The 23,493-nt window shown below is 45.4% G+C and overlaps 1 protein-coding gene across 1 annotated transcript in view; it reads right to left on the reverse strand.

Moving 5' to 3' along the window:
• The window catches only part of TMEM132B (transmembrane protein 132B), a 140,852-nt gene that overhangs the window by 14,821 nt on the left and 102,538 nt on the right, over nucleotides 1–23,493 (reverse strand). Inside the window, exon 5 of the mRNA XM_044440945.1 lies at nucleotides 12,892–13,035. Within this exon, the coding sequence (XP_044296880.1) occupies nucleotides 12,892–13,035 (144 nt within the window). The remainder of the gene's footprint in view (nucleotides 1–12,891; nucleotides 13,036–23,493) is intronic.

Consider the following 23,493-nt stretch of genomic DNA (forward strand, 5'->3'; position numbering starts at 1 on the left):
ATATCAACCGCTCTTCCTATTAATGGCCTTGATTAATGCAATTAAAGATTCCCCATGACACAGTCTAAGCAGAAAGGGACATGGGGCTGGAAGCTTTCAGGCTGATTCGTGGCACTCAACTGCGGAAAGCTCCAAGCGTGCGTTGCAGCCTCCAGGCCGGACCCTCAGAATATCCGCAGCGGGAGCGAGGGAGGCTCATGGGTGCCTGGCATGACATTTATGGGGGGGCCTGACCCAAACATCAGCACCGCTACTCCTTTTCCCTCTCCCTTCCTGCCCCTCCTTTCCCCCTCTCTCTTTCTACCATCCTTTTTCTCACTCCGTTTCTGCCACCACGTTTTCCTCTTTGCTCCTCTCTTGTTCTGTCACCTTACCCAGGAAGGGGGCATTTGCACTGGCCTAACAGAGGGGGCTTTTCATGAGTGGCCTCCCCCTTGCGTGGGCCCAGGTATTATTATTAACCAGTTATTATTTAGTGTATGATGAGTTCATGATGAGAAAAGCAAATAGATACACACAATCCACACAGATATACACACACCTTCTACAGGGGCCTCATAGCTGGATGTCTAGCTCAGCTAACCAGGCGATCGCCTCTGCTGTTGCTTTGTGCAGATCTTCAAAGAGCCAGGAAACACACCTCTTGGGCGTTCTTGCCCAAAAGGTTTGCTCGTTTGCACATTGGCACCACAGTTGCAACAAGGAGAATCTTTCCATCGCGTTGCTACAGAGCAGAATCACTTGTTCCAGTATCACATCTAATTCTATTCAATTTCATCCAGGCAGAGTGAGGCAGGTTACAGCCGGGGAATTTGGAAGAGCTGTTACTAATGTCCAAGACACAATAAGGCAATAAGGCCCAGGTCCTCTCGTAAGGGGTATTAGCCACCCCCTGGTCCAGGCAGTTGTCCCCTCCTGCCAGCTTTTGTCAGCCACGAGGAGCACGGAGCCACTATGGATATGGTCACACAAACCTGTCCAAGCACCCCACCAACATCCTTAAGCTACACAAACTGGAACTCGGGGTACCTGACCTTAGGAAAGAAAATCACAACCTATGCATTAAAAAGGCAACAACCTTTATATTTCTATCTGATACCTCCCACCTCCACTTCAAATTCTTAGCTGTTGTTTCTGGTAAAGAGAAAAGAGTTTATTTCCCTGAAGGAACTCCTATTAATCTCTCCACTGGAAAAAAAAAATCTCTTTGGCTGCCTCACTCGAAATACAAGGTGCGTTCTTTTGGCAAAGTCATAGTGGCTGTTAAGAAAATAGATTTCATTAATTTTCAGGGAAGACTGACTGAGTTTCATGAAATCATTTGAAATCTTTGGGCCACTCTTTCATTTTTTTTTTCTTCATTCAAAAATGCACAGGAATAGCAAACTGGGCTATGTGAGTCTTTGACACTAGCAACCTTGTGTTACCGAAGTGTAGTGCTCAATAATACACCAGAATTCTATGAAGGAGCTGATTTTTGTTTCTGAAGTAAATATTAACTCCACCACTCTGTCTATCTGTATTAACAAATCATGGTTCTAAGGACATAAACACTCTGATCGCTTCCCACACCCACAACCTCTAATTGTGCCATCCCCAGTTCAACCACACAATAACTGGTGGATATTTGATAGATGTAATAGCCACAATTATCACAATTATAATTATGAATACAAGGGGCCTTTTCCATTGTTCCAGTCATTTGCATCTGTACTATTAAAAGGGTGGGAGAGCCAGGAGTAATTTTCAGGTGATGAAAAAGTTGGCGCTCTGAAGACTGGGAAGCACGGGGCAATATCACTGCTGTTATTATACATTCTTTCCCTGCGACAGTGACAGTCTGCTTTTGCATCTCCTACTCCATTTGTGCTGACAGGAAAATCGTTCCGAGCAGTGATACCTTCAATATTCGAAATGGGGCAGCTCATAATGGCAAGCTCATTATGAGCCGAGACAGAACACCCAAGGTTTGGGTTCAGCTTGGAATGCGTCCTCCCCCAGTGCATCACTCCCTGTCATGGGGGGGAAAGTTAAATGGAAAGAATCCACATCAGCAGTTCCTTGAGAGTGCAGGGTAAAATCTGGAGTGGATAAGGAGCCCTACTTGACATTGGATATAGATCTATCTATCTATATCCCCCCAGAGTTCTTGTTACCTTTCAACCCCACATTAAAAGGCACTGAACAGCACGGAAGACATTCACATTTTGTTTTTTAACAATAAAAGACAATTGCAGAAGCTTAGAGGAGGTGCAATGATCCATGAACGTACAATGAGGATTTGAAAACCTGCCACATGGAATGTAGGGCATACAGCTCAGAGAATTGTTAAGCGGCGCACCAGCTGTGCCCAGATTTCAATTTCAAATGTGGGCTTAATTTGAAGGAAAGGGCCTGCGGGGAGGAGCGCGCATTGCATGGCAGTGGAGCCCTGGCAGGAGAGGGGGATCCACAAGATTCCTTGTGGGAAGCCACTCCTCACCATGCCGCCACTCGTGCAGAAGCTCGCGTCGTCCAGGAGCTCTCAGGCCCTGGAGCTGCTGCTGGGGATGGGGACGGAGTAGCCAAAGGGCACCATGCAAGTAAAGAAAGAGAACAGGCACAGTCCAGACAGGATGGTAGTCAGATTCTGGAGCTGATGGGGAGGAAGCCAATGTGCCAGAGAAATGAGGCAAGGAATGCTGGCAGGGCAGACGAGGCAGATGGAGGTCAAGAGAGGAGGAAGAGGTGGTCAAGGTGAGCCTGTAGAGCCATCTCTCTCATGAACGCTCCCCAAGGCCATTAAGAAACGCCAACTGAACATGATGGTGCCACCACACCATAGCCAACCATGCGCCATTGAGTTGAACACCAGGGACACTGCCCAACAAGGAGCGTAACCCTGCCAAAGCGAGGGGGCAGCAACTGAGCTTTCAGTAACGGTTGAAAATTAATTGCTAGACCAGTTCCAACCAAGCCCTACTAAGAATAAAAGAGGATTTGAATCCCATTCATTGAGACCACTCTTCAGAGCAGACTAAGCATTTGATCCTTCAACTTTTTGCAGATTAAGCCGCACTGAGAACCGTTAGCTTAAGCAAACATCCATATGGCTTTTATTTAATGGCTGGAGTCCCAACTGGGATTAAGCATTGTTTATCCAGTAAAACCCAGTCAGACAGCACTGGCTCATTTCCCACTGATTTTAATTGCATGCCTGAACCTGTTCCAGAGAATTAGTGTTTCATTAGGTGAAACCTGCACATATGTTGAGTCTCAATCCAGAGTCCATTGGCCCACCTTCCCCCATTCCCCAGAAAAATCCCTGGGAATGAGGCGGGCAATGAATTCTCCAAGCTTTCCTGGTCATGATGGACATAGACAACCTCCAGATTCAAAGCAATTTTCGTCCAAATTCCCAGGTGTGGTGGAACCATGCTAGACTAAGACGGGGGAAAACTGGATTCTAGATCACACTTGGTACAAAGCTCATTGGGTACTGGTGTGTGACACTGAAAAACTCTTTCTGTCTTAGCTCAATAGACTTTGGGCACATTTCTGACCTTATGGACAAGGCCAGGCTGAGTCAAGGAGGGGAAAGATTCAGGTTCCATGAAATCGCAGAAAATATTGGCTTGAATTTGGAGCTAAGAACTACATATCTCTGGTGTGACCTACACAAATTGGGACCAATTCATTAGATATGAGTGGGTGTTTGGCCTTGTTAACATTTCAGGTGAGCAGTCTGGAAGTATCACCCTCACATAGCATGGGCACACACACCTCCTTGGCCCCCTCAAATGTTCTGACAGATGTGGGCAAAAGTTAGGCCTCCGCTCTGCAATTTGTGCAAATGTGCACCATTTATGCAAAGCATGCTGCTGAGGCCCAAACAGAATGGAACCCATGGGGCTAAGGCCAGAAAATCTGTGAAATTTTCACACACACACACAGAAAAAAGTCCTGCTTGCTAACCATGCTATCATTCAGCTTCATGTATCTGCATCAACTGCAGCCCATCACAACACCCTAATCAAGAGGGGAGCCATTGCTAAGTCGGTTGGAAATCTACGCTGAAACACCAACACACTGGCACTGACTACAATCCCACACAAAGCTCCTCATGAGCCGTCTTTCCGCGGTTTATCTCCAAGTCCTCAGCTCTTTGGCACTCAGCGCTGTCCCACAGCTTACAAAGACATCTAAATCAGCCAGGGGATCATAAATTACCAGCCCCTCTGTAAATGCCTATAATTTTCCTCATAAATTCTCTCCGTAATCTGTCTCTTTGGTCTTTATACAATGGGTGGTGAAAACAAGAACACATTGACTCTTCATTACTGCCACATAGTCAGAAAAGTCTGCCTTTTATTTCTTGCATTTCCCATTGAGCCAGACTGAACTAGAATACGCGTTCCTAGGAGGCTGCCATATGGGCCATGGGTCCATCTAGCAAAATACTTTCAGCGCCCAACAGCAGTCCTATCCAGAGATGTCAAGGCTTGAACCCGAGGCCTTCCGCGTGCAAAGTGCAAAAAGTTCCCTAGCAACTTCTCGTTTTTGCATCCGCTCAAGTGGGAATGGACAAAAAATGTGGGGGACATGTTTGGCACGGCGCTTCCTCTAAGTGCGCTCTGTGCAGGCTGCAAGCGCTATTGACCGGGCATGAAAGGGATGCTTTTAAGAGCCACAGTGGCCTTGCTGTCTCTGTTCTCCGTTCCCAATCGCGTCTGCCTCCCACGTCTGGCCTGTGATGGCAATATGGATTTGACTGGGGGTTAGGTCACCAATTCTTCAGCCGGATGGCATTCCATTCCCCAATGCACCCACAGTCCGATCGATCGCCTGTGAAGAGTCATCTCCTCTTGGCACCGGATGCGCCTTTGCAAAGAGATTGTCAGCTCAGGCCTCACTTCAAGACACTTCGCTCTCTCCCAGAAAGCAAAGCACGGGGAGGTTCCCGAACAAAAACGTTTTGGAGGGGAAAGAGAGATCAGACCTATGCTAATTCGCTTTGATACTTCTCTGTGACTTCTTTGGTAAGTATTGGCAGGAAGAACAAAGAGGGAGCAAAATGCGGTGGACGGCTGTGCTTGCTTTCTAAGAGGTGTGTGTGGGGGAGGGGGGCATGCACACACAGTGTATTAGAAATAGGGAATGCCAGACCTTTATAGGCTCATTCCTTGGTCTTCCTTCTTTTCCCAAATTAATTCCACAGAAGCAGGAGGTTTTACTCAATTCCGTAAATAAATACATCCAATTAATTGTGTGCATATGTTAAAATGTGGGGAAATTTGCATATAATAATCTCACTGAATATGAACTGTTCACCTCTATCAACGGCATTTTGGAACTGTGTGTATTTTTGCTTCTGGACATTTCAAATGTGGGCGTGTAAGTGGATGCATTTTCTATGCTGCACAGAATGCATGAAGTGGCTGGATTCCAGGACACAAAGTCCGTCTGGGTCTTTTTCTGCGTTGTCTATATTGGGGGGAAGCATGGGGGAGCCCTGCAGAATTCATTCACAACCAGTTCCAGGCCTTGGAGCAATTTCAACTTGGCTGCACTGCTCAAGCTGCTTGCATTTCTCTGAATGCTTCACCGAATGTGTTTGCATTCTTGGAAGTAAGGTTTGTTTTGGGTTTTTGATTTTTGTTTTTCTTTTTTAAGAGAAAAGAGAAAAGAAAAGAAGAAAGGAAAAATGGGCATTTGCCCCACAGGTCCAATGCATGAAAATGCAAGCCGGAGAGAATTTGAACAAATGCACATCTGTGCAAGCAAACATGCCCAAATCTGTATTTTCGGACACGCACATTTTGCAGGGGTGCCATTTCAAAAGTTTAAACATGATGGGTGCTTCAAGAACTCATACAAATCCCTCAAGAACTACATTCCTTCCCACATTCTTGTTCACTGGCTTTTTGATTCACTGGCATTCCTGAACATCCCTGGAAGGAAATATACGCCCTCTGATGGAAGGGGGCAAAGGACTGGGCTCCAAGAAACCATCTCCCTGTTGCAGTTCCTCCGTCTGCATTTCCGAAGTCAAAATAAAAATCAAGCCAATAGTAATGTAAAATACCCTCAGAACCTTCCACCTGAGGGAGAAAGGAGACGGGATCTGTCATTGGCAAGAGCTTTTATGTCACATAAATTAACTGCAGGTACTTCAGAAAGACAGTGCCTTGTCAGGCTCATCATCCCTGTCTTCAGTGTCAATTATAGCTCCCCAGGGAGTGCCTCTTGGAACACTTTGCCAAAAGGCAGGTGCGGTAAATTAAACCACAAACACATTCACTCAAGCAATGTTTAGCAAAATCTGATTAAAGCTCACAGAGCAGAGAAAGAGCCGGGTGGGGAGGGGGGAGCATAAAGCTGATTACGCATCTCAAGAAAAGGAAAGTAAATACCCAGCTTCCTTTTCCAGCCAAGGCCAGCACAAAATCCAAACTTTGGAGATTCGAACATGCAAGAAAAAGCACAGGAATGATCCCGGAAGTGGGATGGAGTGGCTGCGAGGCTAACAAGAATTATTCAGCCACATCATGAGTATTTCAACAAATGTGAACAGATTTTTTTTATCTTTTTGGAAAAGGGAAGGATGGGGGGGAAATGTGCTTATCTTTTAGTGCAAATGTTCTAATTTTACTTTTTAAAAACACTGTGCCAGCTCATGTTCCATTAACCCTAGAAACCTACAGTTCTAATTTTGAAGTAGAGAGCTCCGTACAAAAAGGAGGATGTTAGAAATGCATTATATAAGGGAAGGAGTTTGCAAAATATGAGAAAATTAAACAAAAATCCATAGGAAAAATACAAGGATTAGGTGCCATGGTCACAAAACTGTTCATGTCTTCATCGCATTAAAACACACGCACATACGCAAAGTTAAGGTTGAAGTGAACTTCAGACCAGAAAGACAAGAAATGGAGGGAAACCAACATTGACAGATTCATCCAGCCCTGGAAAAGGACCTATTAAAAAGTTGTCCTTCAGGATGACTGGAAAGCCATATGGAAAAATAGCCATGACTCCAAGATTAAGCATAAATAGGACACAGAATCAATACAAAATTATAGCTCAAGGTATTTAAGGTATGATGTTATCCTCAGGGTTCTGCCAAATAATCTTGAGTTTCATTACTTTAAGTCAATTGCAGTATTTTCCGGTTTTTTATCCTGTGTGACACTATTCTCTCTCTCTCTCTACCAGACACCACTTCTTTGTCCTTCCTAAATTGACCATAGCGGTAGCGAAGGCATTCCATGATGCTAGATAACAAAGTTTGGCAGCGAACTGACAACTGGGATGAGATGTCTCCATTCCCCTTATCAGGTCTTTCCAGAGCATATGACATGGCTTTTCCAGATTCAGAAGATTCTCTCATGGTGCAAACCCTAGCACCCTTTCATCCTATATTTTTATTTTATACTGATAATTTTAATTTTGTATTTGTAAATCAATGTATTTTTTGTATTTTTATATTTAATGGTAATTTATTATGTACTATTGTATTTCAATGTATTTTATCATGTTGTAAGCCGCCCCGAGGTTTCGGCAAGGGGCGGCATAGAAATGTTATAATAATAATAATAATAATAATAATAATAATAATAATAATAATAATCCTAAGAGCAGCTCAATAAGGTAATGACCCTTTTCAAGCTTAGGTGGCCCCCCACTGATAACAGAGCCATCTGGCCTAATTTCCTAAGCAGGCCTTTGCTCTCTGCTGAAGCACCAGCACCCCATCATATAGGTGAGAAGCCTTCGTTTAGTTACCTGGAGAAAGTCCTGATCAGCCATGCCTAAATCTAGCCTGTTTCTGATCTACCAACTGAGCCCGGGCTTTCCAGATTCAGAGTTCATTTTCTCCAGGTTATTTTTGCCTTCCCTACTGAAACCCAACCTTGATGGACAGGACTGCATTGCAGAAGTGCAGTGCTCATGAAGCACCCAATCCAGCCACTGCCTCCTGGGGATCCTGCAGGACTGGGATGGATAGACTTCAAGCTCCTCCCCAGAGGAACCTGCTCAGCATCCTCACTGCTGTCTCTGATCTGAAATCAGAGGTGAACTGCTGGGATCCCCCTGTTGGTGCACCCCAACAGCAGAACTCCCACTGTTTTCCCCACTTCTAGATCGGAGATATATGGAAGCTGGAGTGAAAGAAGTGGCAGAGGGGACAGCAAGCACCCTTCACCATATGGAGGCAACTCCCAACTCAGCTCACTCTCCCACCTTCCGAGAGCCTAATTTTTATAAGGGCATCGATCTACAGACATGGTACATGACGTCGCTGCCTTGCTGAAGCTGCCTGAATGGAAGGCCACCAGGAAAGCTAAATATCTAGGACTCATACTTATCATCATTCCTGGTGATAGTAAGGAATAATGCTTTAGATTATTCAAAAAGATTATTCAACAATAGGCACACATGGTTGATTGCTCCATCAACTCCTGCACTTGTTTTACTGGTAGACTTACAAAATGGAAGAAGAAATGGAAAATGAGTATGGTTTCTTCCTTGGCCTGAATAAAGGATGGTACTCATCCATCCATCCTTTCATCCACACCTTCCATACTTTCCACTGCAGTCTAACGTGATCACGAATGTATGGACATATTTGCCATATACTGAGCCAGATTATGGGCCCATTAAGTCCATTATTTTCTGCAGACTCTCACCTAATCTCTGCATGAATTTTTGTACAGCTTTGCTGGCCATGTTAAGAGCAACAGAACACAATACTCCTCAGGGGCTTGAAGTAGCTCAAAACCAAGGCATGGATCATGTCAGAATTTCCCGTCGCAATGACCATGCATTCTAGCCTTTTCCCAGAAAGGTCAGAGCTGGGGCAGGCTCCCATCATCCCTCCCGTCAGCCATCTTACTCAACCTGCTTTACTAGAATCAACTGAGCAGGCCTCAGAGGTTAAGGATGCCATGCCATTCGTCATGGGCAACAGGACATGACACATTCCAGCAATTAGAAAGAGCAACAAGGGACAGAATTAATGGGGTGAAGAAGCACAAAATTAGGCAATTACACAGACGCTGCCTGATTAGTTGTATTGTAGCATCTTGCTTGCTTAGGGCGGAGAAGAAAAGGACCAATGCTTCTGAAGACAAGTGGATAGTGCATATGAAAGATGTGGAGGAAAACTGAGCAACTGAGTCATTCCCAGGTTCCTGTGTGATTGATTGATTGATTGATTGATCAATCGATCAATCGATCAATTGATCAATCAGTTTCCTGCATTTATAGAATTCCCTTTCACCAAGGTAATGACAGCACCTCACAGTCTGAAACAATGATTTATATTGTAAATTGACTGATGAATGAATGAGAAAGCAGCACAAGAACAGTTGTATCATGACCTGGCTGAAGGGTCATGGCAGCAGATCATTCTGGGAGAAGACAATCCAAATGGCAGTGCTGTGTCAGGAATCCAACAGGAGGATGAAAATCCCAATCCAGATCTAACTAGGGGTAGCCTAGCATTGTCAACATGGACTAGCAGCCAGGAAAGTATGAGAGTTTGAAATCTAAAATTATTTAGATTTCAATATAAATTTTAATTTAAAGTTTGAAGTCCAAGCTTCTTCCCAGACATGAGCATACGGAGCAGCACATGTCTCAGGGAATGCTGGCGCATTTCCAAACTTGCATCCATGCACATGTGTGAATGCACGCTTCTGCGCAGAGGCATGTGTGAGCTGGCTTGACTGGCACAGAAGTGAGCCAGCGCCTGTACAAGGTTGCATTGTGAATGTTCATTGGAAATATTCAGTCAGCTCACGCACGCTTATTCGCAGAAGCGGGCATTCACACACATGCATGGATGCAAGTTTGGAACTCCTTCCCAAAGGCTCACTCATCTCTGCTATTTTTCTGCCACCAGGCAAAGTCTCCTATATCCAAGAAGCCCTCTGGCTTGTAAGTTGGTCTCCTTCATGTTGTGTGCCCGGCTTATTCTGGAACTGCTAAGTCTTTCTCATATCTGATGGACTGCTTTATTGTTTAGCCAGTTTCAGTGCCCCTGTAAGCAAGCTGGAGTGGATTTCTTTGTAGAAAGGTAGGATACAAATCAACTAAATACATGACATAGGATTACCACTGTACGCCTTTGGGGTGAGCAGCAGATCTTTTGGGAGATGGCAAAGCTACAGGTTTTCCTGTCTGAGGTATGTCTCCTACTGGGTTAAGAACAGGTGATGAAGGGCAAACACATACCTGAGTCAGTGACTGACTGTAGGAGGCATTCCTTCTGATGTATCTCCCACTATATTAGAGGATTCCCCCGCACGCATTCAGTGCAAGGGGAAGATTTCTGCACAATTGAAAAGCTTCCATGGTAAGCCAGGCTGGTCCAGCATGATATCTGTGTCACCAAATGCATCTTTTAAATGCAGCATTCTGAAATGCAGCACCTTCCCGCACTGCTCAGAGTTACTAATATTATTCTTAGGCACCTAATCCCTTTTAATGATATTTCTGCACCTAGCTTAACTCAATGCTTAGTCACACCAAACTGCTTCAGCAAAGATATTAGAAACTCAATTAACACCAAGATCAGACCACAAAGCTACCTTAGCCCATGTCTGTGTGCAGAAATGACGTGATGGGGTGGGGGAAAGGAAGCCCCCCCCCCCCCCCCGCAAATGGTCTCATATAACTATGGGGGCTTATGACAGCTGCAGTTCATCACAGAGTGATAAATAAGAAAGCATCCAGTTGAAGTGCATGATTTTCTACAGGTTTATGGGTGCGCATGGGCCTATATGAGACAGACTAGAAAGAGGCGACAGCAGGCTCCCCGCCTGGTGGCACCACCCAGAAGTTTTGTTTGTTTGTTTAACACTTTTGTATACTGTCCCATCACTGACATCTCGGGATGGTTCACAATAGCAACAATAAAATAAGATAAAAAACGAAAGTACCACAGCCTCCAATAATAAATATAAACCCACAATTAAGACATCCACAAGACATTGCAGAGTTCAGCTCCCATCAGCCCCAGCCAACATGGTCAGTGATCAGGAATTCTGGGCACTGGAGGGAAAGACTTTCCCAGATTGGGAAAGACTAAGCCATGGGGAAGAGTCCACTTCTCTGCTCCTTGGTTTAAGAATTAAACACCCCTTAGAATAGGGCTGAAAAAGTCTGGGCTGGGGGTCAAATGCGGCTAACCCTGAGCCTTCCCCCTTCCCCCAGGCATGAATAGCTTCATTTTTTCTCTTCTTTGGTGCCGTTCCCCCAGATTTCTAAATGCTCAGAATCCCTCCTCAAAAACTTACAGTAATAGGGGCGTCAAACGCGTCAACGCTCAGGGGCTGGTATTTGGTCACATAGCTATTGCCTTCCCCCCCTCCGATTCCCGAATTCCTGGAAAGCAGCCCCTCCCCAAGAGTTTCTCTGCAATGGAATGCGACCCTGGAGTGGGAAAGGGCACGTACCCCTGCCCTGGAAGTGACAGGGAGAAGAAAAGATATTCCCAACGTCTGCAAAAAATGAGTCTCGCACGCCTTATCCAGAGAATGCGCCATTGCAAAATGATCTAGTGAACTCCCCCAGCTTTCTCCCCTCACCGGGCACTTTCATGCTACCTGATAATGAACTCATTCAAAGTCATTTAGAAAGCAAGGCGAGGAGGTGAATGTCAAGGCCTCGTGAAAAACCCGAGCTGTCTTTTCCAGAATGAATTATAGTCCAGTCCTAATATTTTCCCTGCCCACTTAAGATCTGAGTTAATGATTCTCTGACAAAGCCTCTCCTGCCTTTGAAGTCATGGCTGGTCTTGTCGATGAAAAAAGGAAAAAAACAGGTTAGACCGATGACTTAAAAATACAAAGTTGCTTGTCTTGGAAGTTCAAACAGAAATCCGCAGGGGACATGCCAGGCCGACATGTCAGGTCGTAAATGCATTGAAGAGAAGAGGTAATTAGCAGAGGGAAATTTCTGTTTCCAAGAGCAGCAAAGATATTTAGGAGGTACTAAAGCTCAAGCACTTTTCAGGCATGGCTTGAGGTGGGAATGGAATGCTACAGTCCTGAGAGAGGACTGTACCACATCAGATTGCAAGTAGATGGTCAACAGCTTGGAATTTACCCAGCATGTGGTCCAATGGCATAGAAGGCATCCATCCTTCTGAAGCTAAGCAGGTCTGGGGCTGGCCTGAGCTTGGAGGGGAGACCACCTGGGAACTGCAAGTAGCCACCTTGAGTTCCACAAGGGAGAAAGGTGGGATATAAATATAATAAATTAATGAATGAATGTCCAGCCACTATAGTCCACTCACTTTTCCAGCTGACGTGTGCTTTCTGCCACGGCTGGACACTCTCATTCCCCACCACACTCTTTGGAGGAGCAGCTGCGGCTCCCTTTTCTTTTAAGACCACTCTTTGTGCAAATTCTCAGTTCCTCCGCCCATGTCTCTGCCTCCCTCTTGCATTTCTGTTGCCCTATTTAGGTTCCTTCCCTGTCTGCTCTCACCACCTAGAGAAAGTGGCGATGAACCAGCAGATACATATAAGATACACTCTAGTGTTTCTTGCCACTGCTGTATCTTGAGTATTGTGTTTAATTGGGGTTTTTTTTTTTAACATCTTCATCAAAACTCTGGTTTTTCTACTACTATTTTTAGCTGTCTTGAGTGCCATTTTTGACAGAAAGCCAGGACACAAATTGAGTAAGTAAATGAATATTATGAGGGGATATTGGCCATAATAACTCCGTGCATCTCCATACACAAAGGCAATAAGACTTCTCTGAATACTGGATGCAGGGGAAGGTCACCTTTGCCACACTGAGCTTATGATCGTATCACCTAGGAAGCCAGTCAGATTTAGAAACGGCATGCAAAACTCCGTGCTGAGATGCTCCAAGGGTTCTGAATACCAGCCTTACCTTTATGATCTCTTCATCAGCTGAACTGCACTCAGTGGAACCAGACACATCTCTCACTGAACCGTCTTCTTCAACAGCAACCACTTTTACTGGGACAGACACTGGCTTCCCCGTCAGAATGGCCGTGTTAAGGACTTCGGTGTCCTAAAAGAAAGACACAACACATAATAGCAGGGCTCTGTTGAATCCGCAGGACCTTTGAATTCGGCTAAAGAGTTATTGACAGAGAGTGCTCCAGATGGCCCTGGACTTCAGGAGCTGGTTCACTTCTGGAGTGTGTGATGGGTAAGGCAGAGAATGTCCTCAAAACTGGAATGACACCTACAGTATCATACAGGGAAAAGCTTCTCCGTATGATCCTATCTGTAAAGTGCTGGACATCACAAGTGCTGGGAGTCTCTCGAACAAGGGTGTGCAACCACTGTGACACTAAAGTCCATGTATGGTGCTGAGCTACGGGCCACACATGTGTGCCCACACAGATACACATGCATACACACCAGCGATCTGTCTAAGGATCCCTGGAGGAGGGAGCGAAAAGCTTTCTCTCCTTCCCTTCTGGGAGCCATTCCAGTGCAGATTGTCCATTCCATGCATGAGGGGCTCTGAAAAAGAGACTGAAGGTTTGTGCACCTCTGGACCTCACCTTCTACTTTGGCAGCTGGGCAGGGGATGGTTTATTTGTTTATTTATTTATTTAGAAAATTTCTATGCCACCCCATTCGCCGAAGCCTCGGGGCAGCTCACAACATAAATCAATTAAAATAATATAAATTAACAATATAAACTAAGTCTCTGAGCTGCTCTGCCCTTGAGCACCACCACTGCTGGTGGCCTGTCGTGGTACTGGAGCTACCAAATCAGCAGCCATCACAGGTCACACAGGGGCTTTAAGCCTAACTAGTTGGCCCTGGAGGAAGTTGGGAGGCTCTCAAGATGCTCCCCCATTTGCTAGCTGGCCTGCAAATCCCCAGGTGTGTTCCTACGGTTGTAGGACTCCTTAAACCTGAATGCCTTCAAGTGTCCGTAAGCCGATATTGCTATAACGTGATTTTCTTCTTTATAGCCACGCTGGCCTAGTGAGCAAAGCCTTCATTTCCATCATTAGATCACTGCAGTACCTACGCTGGGATGCCAAAGGTCAAATGCTAATTTTAAGAAACCTTTTCTTATTTTTCTATCCATGAACCCCACCTAGAGATATTTTAGAGGTCACTGAGTCATGTACATCTTCTCCCTAACACATTCTCCGACATGGTGCACTAATGACTCCATTAACACAGAATTCATCTGCAAGCTGCCTCGGAGACCGCTTGATTAATTACTCCAGCCAAGCTGCTACTGCACTTGCAAGGGCTGCTGTAGGAAGTGATGCACACTGAAGGAAAAAATCGAAGGAGGTGCATGAACGCACCTCCATGTGCCAGAAAGGGTGGCGTTCGTCATTCAGGTTCAAGGTTTCCATACTGCCACTGGCAACGCAGGCACAAGTGGGTTTCCAAGCAAAGTGGAAATGCCCCATCTGCCCAGGAGGGGAAGGCACCACATCTGGGCAAACAGCTCACGCTAGAACTGATCTTGGACTGTGCCATTGCAGAGTATGGGCAGAGGACTGTGTGACGGAAGGGCTCTCTAGCCCCATGGATCCAGTCCATGGGGTGAGTGGCTCTCTGACCATCTCGACCCCTTCTCCCATCATGAAAGAAGGGCAGTCTTTCCCTTGCACTAGGTGAGGAGCTTGTACTTCAGAATGCAAAGAAGGGGAAACAAGCTCCAAGGGAGAATGAGGAGAACCTCAAATTTTGCTGGAACCTTGGCTAAAACAGGCAGGCCTGGTATGAGGCAGATGTTCCTGTCCTGTGAGCTCTTTTCTATCCTACCCTAGATGTTGCATCCTTCAAATATGTTTGTCGGCAGGCCACACATCGTCACACTCCAAGCAGACTTGGATTATCCTTCATGGAAGCACTCAAATCCATTCACTCAATCCCTTCGCTCCCCCTTCCCCCAAAGCCACAAACCCTCATTCTTCTGCTGAGATATCCTTTGATCACCCAAGGATTAGAACATCTGGTGAAGAGCTGCCCATAAATGTGGGGGATACGCTCTGAAATGGAAGGTTACAGGATGGAAATGGGCATTGTTGCCCTACACTCCAGATGACAGGAAACAGATGGCCGATGCCTTTCTTTGGGGGGCTGAATTACATGCCATAAAGCCGGTTGGGTTTATTCCTCCCCAGCTGTCTTCTAGTTCAGTGTAATGGCACAGAATTTAGATGGAGGAAGAGAAGATTCATGTTGGTGGAGGAGGAGGAGGAGGAGGAGGAGGAGGAGGAGGAGGAGGAGGAGGAGAAAAAGAATGCAAAATATGAGTTGTTAGTTTTTTCATATATACAGATGATGATGATGATGATGATGATGATGATGATGATGTTACAAGGCACAGATGATTAGAAGGATAATAAAGATGAAGAAGGTGGATTTGCATTTCTATAAAGTTTTAATGAACTGCACAGAGACTCTCATTATGCAGGCACTCCAGGGAATATATTTGTCCACCAGAGAGCTAGCTAGAAGGGGAAAGGAAGAGGAAACAAACAAAGCCATCCAGGGTCTCTGTTAAAGGAGGGGTCATGTATTTAAGGGGCTGTGGATATGTGCAAATTGCAGGACATGGTTGAACATGAATTGTGTCTACATTTCTTTAAAGTTTGCAATGCTGTTCTCCAAAGAAAACATTCTCCAAAGAATGCAATATGGATTCACTAAGGGAAAGTGGGTATTATCCTATACTGAGTGTGCTCTTCTGGAAAAGCTCTTTGGCAGCCCTTCACTCCCCCAAGATTGCTTGCGTTTCTCTGGAGTCACTCCCTGACGGACACTTGGGAATGGATCACAACCATTCCCGGCTGCATTCTGTTTTTGCTTGCTTGTTTCCATTTTCCCTTGTACTGTTGTAATAAGAAAAACATGGCATAATCTGCAACAGCATGAAATGTTTGTAAGATTTTTAGAACTGGCTGAGACTTCAAGAGATCCTTTGGAATGTATGGGTTGAAAAATATGGCAAGAATTACTCCATGTCTGTTGATGAGCAGTAGAATGCATGGGCATAGATTTATATGAAAGATTCGACCAAGTCTGCATTTTACTGCAGTTCATACCTTCCAGAATTGAGTGCCATCTCTGGCTGAAGTGTGTATATATCTGAGCTTGTGATGTGATTCACAGGACAAAAAAATGCCCGAGGCTCCAGCACTGTACCCACTTACCTGGGAAAGAAATCGCAGTGATCCCAGCAGGGCTTACAATTGCACAGACATCGATAGGATTGTACTATAAGACAATGAGACCTGTCAGGTCTGCAGTCACTGCCTATTTGAGATTCCAAATGGGTCAGGAAAGGCAGTCATTCATTATGTTCCTTGTAGTACTGAAACACAGAAGTTTCTCTAAACCTCTCAGTATTAGGAGAATGGCCTATATTTGGGAAAGCACGCATAAAATTCAGATTCACAATTACATTGAACTGAAAAGTGCTGGGATATGATTCAACGAGCCGGGAAGAGAGATAAAGCCAATGGCAGAGATTTGGGCAGACTCGGTCTTCCAGCTGCTTGACTCTAGTCTCCCGTCCTCTCTGTTAGGCCAGCAGACAGCTCCATATATTTATAGTTTGATATTTATATTTATTTATATGCATGCTTTTCTTTAAAATGCAGACTGAGGTGTAAAGGGGCTCAGGACAGTTCAATGCAGGCAAAACTGATGCAGGCTGCAAACAAACGGAGCCAAATCTTGCCAGTGGCGCTTGCTGAGGCTCCAGAGGTAAGAGAGGGAGTGGAGTCATCTTCCAATGCTCCAGGGGTAGAGTAAGAAGCACACTCGGAACAGGAAATTTCCCCCAGTCAAGTTGTAGCGTGCATCTCGTGTTGCAGCCTTCATCTCAGCGTAATAATTACCTCCATGTTTATTCCAGATTCTTCCTCTGAAGTTGACAAGTTAGCACTTCAGCCAAGCTCTTCTTAATTACAACTGTAACCTGCTAATAGTGTTTCTTTGTTGTCTGAAGGAATCGACTTCTTATTCAGCCTAGGCTAAATTAAAATTTAATACAACATCGGGTCGCAACAGAACTAGGAAGCAAATGACAGCTGTTTAATTAAAACCTAAAACTGATTAGACGGCACCGCCAAGAGGAATGCGCCAGAGGAAGAGCTGGAAACTACAGCAACTCGCAGCAGGGAATAATGGCTTTATTTAAGTCTCCGTGCGAGCCCAAAGGTGAGCCTACGATCAAATGGTGGAGATGGTCAATTGAGGGCAGAAGGTCCACCAGTGGCATGTTGAGAATCCCTTTCAAATTGCGATTGCCTCTGTCATTCTCCGTTAACACAGAGGAAGCAGCAGCCAAGAGCGGAGATTATCAGCAACAACTAAACGGGACATTAATGAAGCTACTCTATTAAATCAGCGAGTGTGGCATAAAGCCCAAGTAATTAGGGCTTATAGAGTGCTACAGAACAAGGTGGACTCTGCGTTTGAGCTACGCCGATGAGCAAGTGGAAAGAGCTGTGTGTGAAGGAAGCTTTGCCAGATGCATAATGGTCAGGCTCCTGGTAGTGTAGCTGAAGGAACGGGGCCACCGCTCAGGGCTAGAGCTCCTGTTCCACAGGCAGAAGCTCCCAGCTCCATCCCATGGCAGCTCCAAGTAAGACCGGAAGACCACGTAGACCACAGCAGGAGAAACATGTAGCACTGACATGTCGGTCAACCGCTACTCCCCTCTTCTCTTGCCATTGACCAGGTTGGCTAGGCCTGATGGGTACCAGAGTCCAACAGCATCTGGAAGACTGCATTCTCCTCAATTCTGCTGTAGACCAGTGGTGAGCAACTGGTGGCCCATAGTCTGCATGCAACTCTCCAACCGACATCCTATCGCCTTTGACCTAATTTCAGAAGACCTCTGCCAGCAACCGTCTGGGACTTCTGCAATGAGCTTTAAAAAAAACCCTCCTCAGAACGCTGAGTGGGGAGGCAACAAGAGGGAGAAAAGGTTCTGTCCAGGAGAGAGGCATAGAAAAATGAGGGTGACCGAAAGAAAAGAGACCATTAGAAGGCTCACCCCACCTATTTATGGCTCCAACCCTGGCTACAGCTGATTTGAAGCTCATCTCCCACCATCACGGGGCACCTGACAGATCATTTCCAAGGGAATGCAGACTTCAGAAGAAAGCAGTGGTCGCCCATCCTTGCTGTCAAGTTATCAATTCATAGAATAATAGAGTTAGAGGGTGCAAATAAGGCCATCTGGTTCAACCCTAGTATTGCAGACAATATGGAAGCAGATGGACCAACATCCGGCTTGGTCTGAGTCAGCTACATCTGTCCCATGGCTGCTGGCACACAGAATATCCCACTTAAGGCTGCTGTGAAAGTGGACGTCTGGGTGCGATCTAAAGATAGCCAGAATCCACTCATGTTCCAAGATGGCCAATCTGTTGAAAAATGGATACTGAGAACGGTTTGCAGCGGAGGGATCTGCCAGCATATCTTTCTTAATATATCTGGCTACCCATGAGTAGGATCCAGAACATGGACCTAGAAAGGTCTGGTGGGCCTGACCCAGCCTGACCACTTGTCGGTTCTTACATCTGCGAGGGCACCAAAGCTACAGCTGCTGCTCCTCAAGCACATGCCTAAAGCCTCTTCCCAGTTTTCTTTTCAAGAAGTTAACAAAAACGCACCATGGTCCAGTCCACCCAGCAGAAAATACGGGCTGCTCTAAATCAGAGAAGAAGGCCACCTTATCTGGCTGACAAATGCTGCTGCTAAATGCCTGTTGGCATTTACTTGGAATAAACGTCTTTGCCGAAAAAGGCACTGAGCCAATCCATTTTTTCTGCAGAACAGAGTTTCTTGAATATTTTCCTTCCGGCCTGCTCCTGCCCTGATGACAACAAAACATAAAGGGAGAACCTTTGGAACTCACACTTAAGCCCTTTTTGAGGCCACATCTTAAAATGCAAATTATACTGGAGGACTTGGGGGCTCTGTGTTCACCCCTCCTTTTCTATTAATTATCTACGGCCCTGTCACCTCCACCGTTCCCTCAAAGAGCAAGGCGACTTGCATCTGTTAAACAAGCTTAATATCTAAATTAGATGCTTTGCTAAAAAGATTATAATCCACACTAATTTCACTAACCCACTGTCTCCTCTAGCCTGAATGGTGTTTTCAGGATCCAAATGCATATTAATGAGCACGAATTGCAAGTGAAAGCTATGTTTATTTTCTGCCACTTCGGCCATTGTGACTCAAGTATGTGTGTGTTAATAACGTTTTTTTAAAACAATCTTGTTACTTTGGCCTCTCTGCTCAGACAATTTATTTTGGAGGACTGCCAAGGAGCCCTTTTAAAGGTTGCAACTTCCATTGCCAATAACCAAGATTTTTTTATAAATGAGATTATGCATTTATACATGAAGAAATGTCTCCAACACAATGATGAGAGAGGGAGGCACTGTTCATTTAATTGCAGTGCTTTAACTGTTGATATTGCCTCCAGAGAAACGTTTTGCAAAAACGGCCGTGATTTGGTAGCAGTGCTTCAGGAGTACATGAGGAAGGGTCTAAAGACAAAGTCCTTGGCATTTCCAGCAGGATTGCCACTCTGCCTGGCATTACTGGGCATCCAGCAAGAGCCGGGACCTAGGGTGGGGCATTGAGCGTCCCCAGAGCCTCTACCTGTGTGGCCTCCTTCTTCACTCTTGGTTCCTGCTCACCTGTGAGCATCCCTGATTCAGAGCCCTGCAAATGAGCACGTACCCTCCAGAAACAGCTTGCGAATCACTGCCTTTGTGCTCCCGTTCATCTCATTCCTGATGCCAAGATCAATTGGCACGAATGCTCTACTTTGTGCAAATTTCCCCCAGGGAGGAAATCAGCCCCACCCTGGTCTATGGGGACACGTGGACAAGTTTGGGGAAATTTGGGCAAAGCTCCCATTCGTGCAAAGGATCGGGAAATTGTATCATTTGGTAAGCGCCCGTCAACAAATGAAACCAATCCCTACTCTCCTACCCTTACTCTTAAAATAGCCCTTGCTTGCTTATGGGAGACCAGCTGCAGATGATCACTCTTTCCTCTCCATCATGTGTTTTGACCGGAATTTTGACAACTGAAATCCTATTTTATCCTGCAGTCTCTATGTGGTAACATCCATGAGTTACTATATGCCACCGCCAGATCATCTTTATTACCCAAACTTTCACTTCCCCCTGGAATAATATTAAATGTGGCTTGCAAGTTCTAATGAGGCAGAAAACAAAGGAAGTGCAATTATATTCCTCCCCCGCCCCCTCTGTCTCGGCATGTGATTTAATATTAATTTCCTCATGCCAGATAAATACTCCCCTACCTGAAGTTCCCTGGGGAATCCCAATGGGAAGTTAAGCTTTTCTGCAGGTAGATGTGAAGCTGGAGAAAGCTGACCTTTAACTCTGAAATGATAGCCTGCAGTATTTTGACTGCCCCATCTGTCAAAATGGATAACTCTCCATAATAAGGTACAGTTCAGAAAAGTTAATATGCAAAGAAACCAGCTGGAGAGAAGGAGAATAAAGGTTAGGGGGCAGCAGGGAAACGAACTTCTCTCATCGCCTCTCAAGAACCTATTTTGAAAATGGCCTCTTCATTAAACGGTGTCTTTGCTCGGTCAGCATCAAGTCAAGCCCGTTTTCCTGCAGCCAGGTTACCCAGAATCCATGTGGGAAACCTGCTGTGTGGTCCCATGCATAATCGGAGCAGGAAGTATGCTCCTCAGGTTTGTGGGGATTGAAGGAAAAGCACAGAAGGGGAGAGTAAGGCAAAACTCATTCATCTTCTTGACAATATTAGGGCAGCTTTGTGTTTGTGTGTGTGTGAGAGAGAGACAGAGAGAGCGCCCATGAAAAGGAACACAATGTCCCCAGCATGGTTGACAAGCACTCTGAGGGCTGCTAAAGCAGGGCTGGGGAACGGCTGGCCCTTCCCCCAAACCACACCCCCTGCAGGATAACAGGGAAAGGGGTCCGTGCTGTTGCCTCTGCTTTGTGATTGGAGAGAATGTCCCAGGTGGAAGGAAGAACGGTGCACTAGCAGGTTTGTCTAACCTGCAGCGCCCCCAACCAAGAGGTCGACTTGCACAGCGCTGTTCCAGCGAGAGAAGCAGCCACAAGGCGCCTGGTTTGACTGCACCTGAGTTTTCCAATGCTAGGAAAAGCTGCAGGCAGTGACGTTGGCTCCACAACCGAAGCACCTGTGGGGAATCCTCCAGAGAGCACTTTGGCTGGGGACTGGGCCATGTCAGTGGGAACGGCCAATCACCCAACGTCGAAGGCATCCAAGATGTACTTTCTTTCCCCTGCCCTGTGTCTCCCGACATCCAGTGTCATTGCAGGACTCCCAATTATTCTAGTATCATGGGGGAGAGGCATGAGAGAAGTGCATAAAATTATGCGTGGTGTGAAGAAAGCTTTCCACGCCTGCTCCAGATTCCTTGCTGAGGGACTCCATCAAAAGTGTGTTGCACGTCCAAGTGGATAATGCCAACCAAACAGACTCTCCCAGGTACTCATCTCATTATCTGGCCTTCAGGGGATGACCTATTAGCACTAGAAAAGCTACTTTCAGGAAATACAAGCCTTGCCCAAGTGAGTAATAGGGAAAATAATAATAAGAGATGCAAAAAGGACTTGAGAAACAGATAGGTAATATGACCAACAATTTTTAAAATCTGTTTTAAAGCAGAAAACTAGGTAGGAAAGCAGCTGGAAAAGTTGATTGATCACAGAATTCAAGGAGTACTAAAGGAGGATAAAGAGATTGCAGAAAATCTTAATGAATTCTTTGCATCTGCCTTCACTGCAGAATATACTGGACTCAATTTTCAGGGACAGAGTCTGAGCAAATATAGGAAAGAGTGGTCGGTGACAAAGTTATGGACCCGACAGTACAAACTAAGAATGCCCATATCACCTGGTTCAAATCATCTCATCCCAGAACTCTTCAAGAAACCATTGGTGGAATTGCTGATCTTCTAACACGAATATGCAACATATACATTGGCCTTTATGCCACAGAACCATCAAAAATGCAGAAGGGTCTTCATGGTTTCTTCACGGGCAAGCCCAGCTTCACTAACCTTTGGAGTCCTTGTAGATTATGATCAACAAACTATCCAGAAGTGTCTTTTGGGTAGATGTTATTTACTTGGACTTTCAACTTGCTTTTGGTGAAATCCATCTGCAAAAATTCTGGAGCAAGGAGAAGGTGCCTTCTCCCCACTGTGCATATTTTTATCCATCACACTCATAACACCCATTACGATTCTATCATGACGCTAGAATGACTGAGTCTTCCAGTGAAACTGAAGGCTGGGAGACGTGGGGCAGATGAAAAGAGGGACATCTTGTATTTCTCTGCCCTCTTCACAGCGAATATAATACGATTGCATCAAAGGAAAAAATAGATCAAACGCCATAGAAAACAAGCATTGAGTCTAGTTCATCTTGGCATTCAAATGTTTAAAAGTCTGGGAAATTTTAACAAATGGGGAGTCTGAAGCTGGGAAGGTAATAGAGCGGACACCAGGGAACTGCCGTGGGTGAAGAACTATTTCGAGGGAGGAGAACTATCACTGAGCCATCTTGCTCTTCGCCCACTGGCAGGGTTGCCTTCAAAGATATATGGGCCGGCTAACCGAGAGAAAGCAGGTGTTTTAGGCTTTTCAGCCTCGAGCCATACAGAGGCTCTGAAGGCAAGTACCAGAATTTAGAGGCACAGAAGCCTGCTTCTCCTGGTCCAGAGTTTGGGCTCTCTGGCTATAACTTTTCCCATCCATTATTGCTGCACTGAAGAGTACACATAAGAGAATAATTTCAGATTCCATCTCATGGACGATTGGGTTCCTCTTTTCCTCCTTCACTTGTTTATTTTCCTAGAGTCAGAAGACCTTTTCCCAATGCACACACTCAGCTCTCTGCTTGTTCAGACCTGTCCCTACATCTGATTATCTCCCTTTCTCTTTCCTATTTTTTATTAAGAATGCCCTCAATTTTGTTCAAGTTCAAAATCAAGGCCTACTTTCTGCATTACCACCCAGACTGAATTTTTCAGCAAAGACTTAGTTATGCTTGTTTCCTTCTATGTAGTATCCTTTTTCTTTGTACCCTGGTGTTTTGTTTTGCTTTGCTTTTTGTCTTCGATATTACTTTAGTGTTGTTGGGAAGCTGCCCTTCAGACTCCACTGTTAGGACCTTCTTGGGCTTTGATGATGTTTCAAGGACCACTGGCTGAGTAGGTCCCACAGTTCTGAAATTCATTAATCCCTGCAGAATCCCATGAAGACCTTACAGAACAAAAGGACAATTGAACAAACCATGCTGTTTACACTATTTGCACAAACTAGAGGATGAAAACTGTACAGTTCTAACACAATGCTACAAACAGCACTAGAACTGTGTCACTTCTGGCTTCCCATCTGCACAGGTTGTGCAAATAGTGCCATCTGCACGAATTCCCCTAGCATTTCCGAGTGTGCGCATGTGTGCAAATATGC

Source organism: Varanus komodoensis, unplaced genomic scaffold (genome assembly GCF_004798865.1).
Source record: "Varanus komodoensis strain SLA01 unplaced genomic scaffold, ASM479886v1 scaffold38, whole genome shotgun sequence".
Classification (NCBI taxonomy): domain Eukaryota; kingdom Metazoa; phylum Chordata; class Lepidosauria; order Squamata; family Varanidae; genus Varanus; species Varanus komodoensis.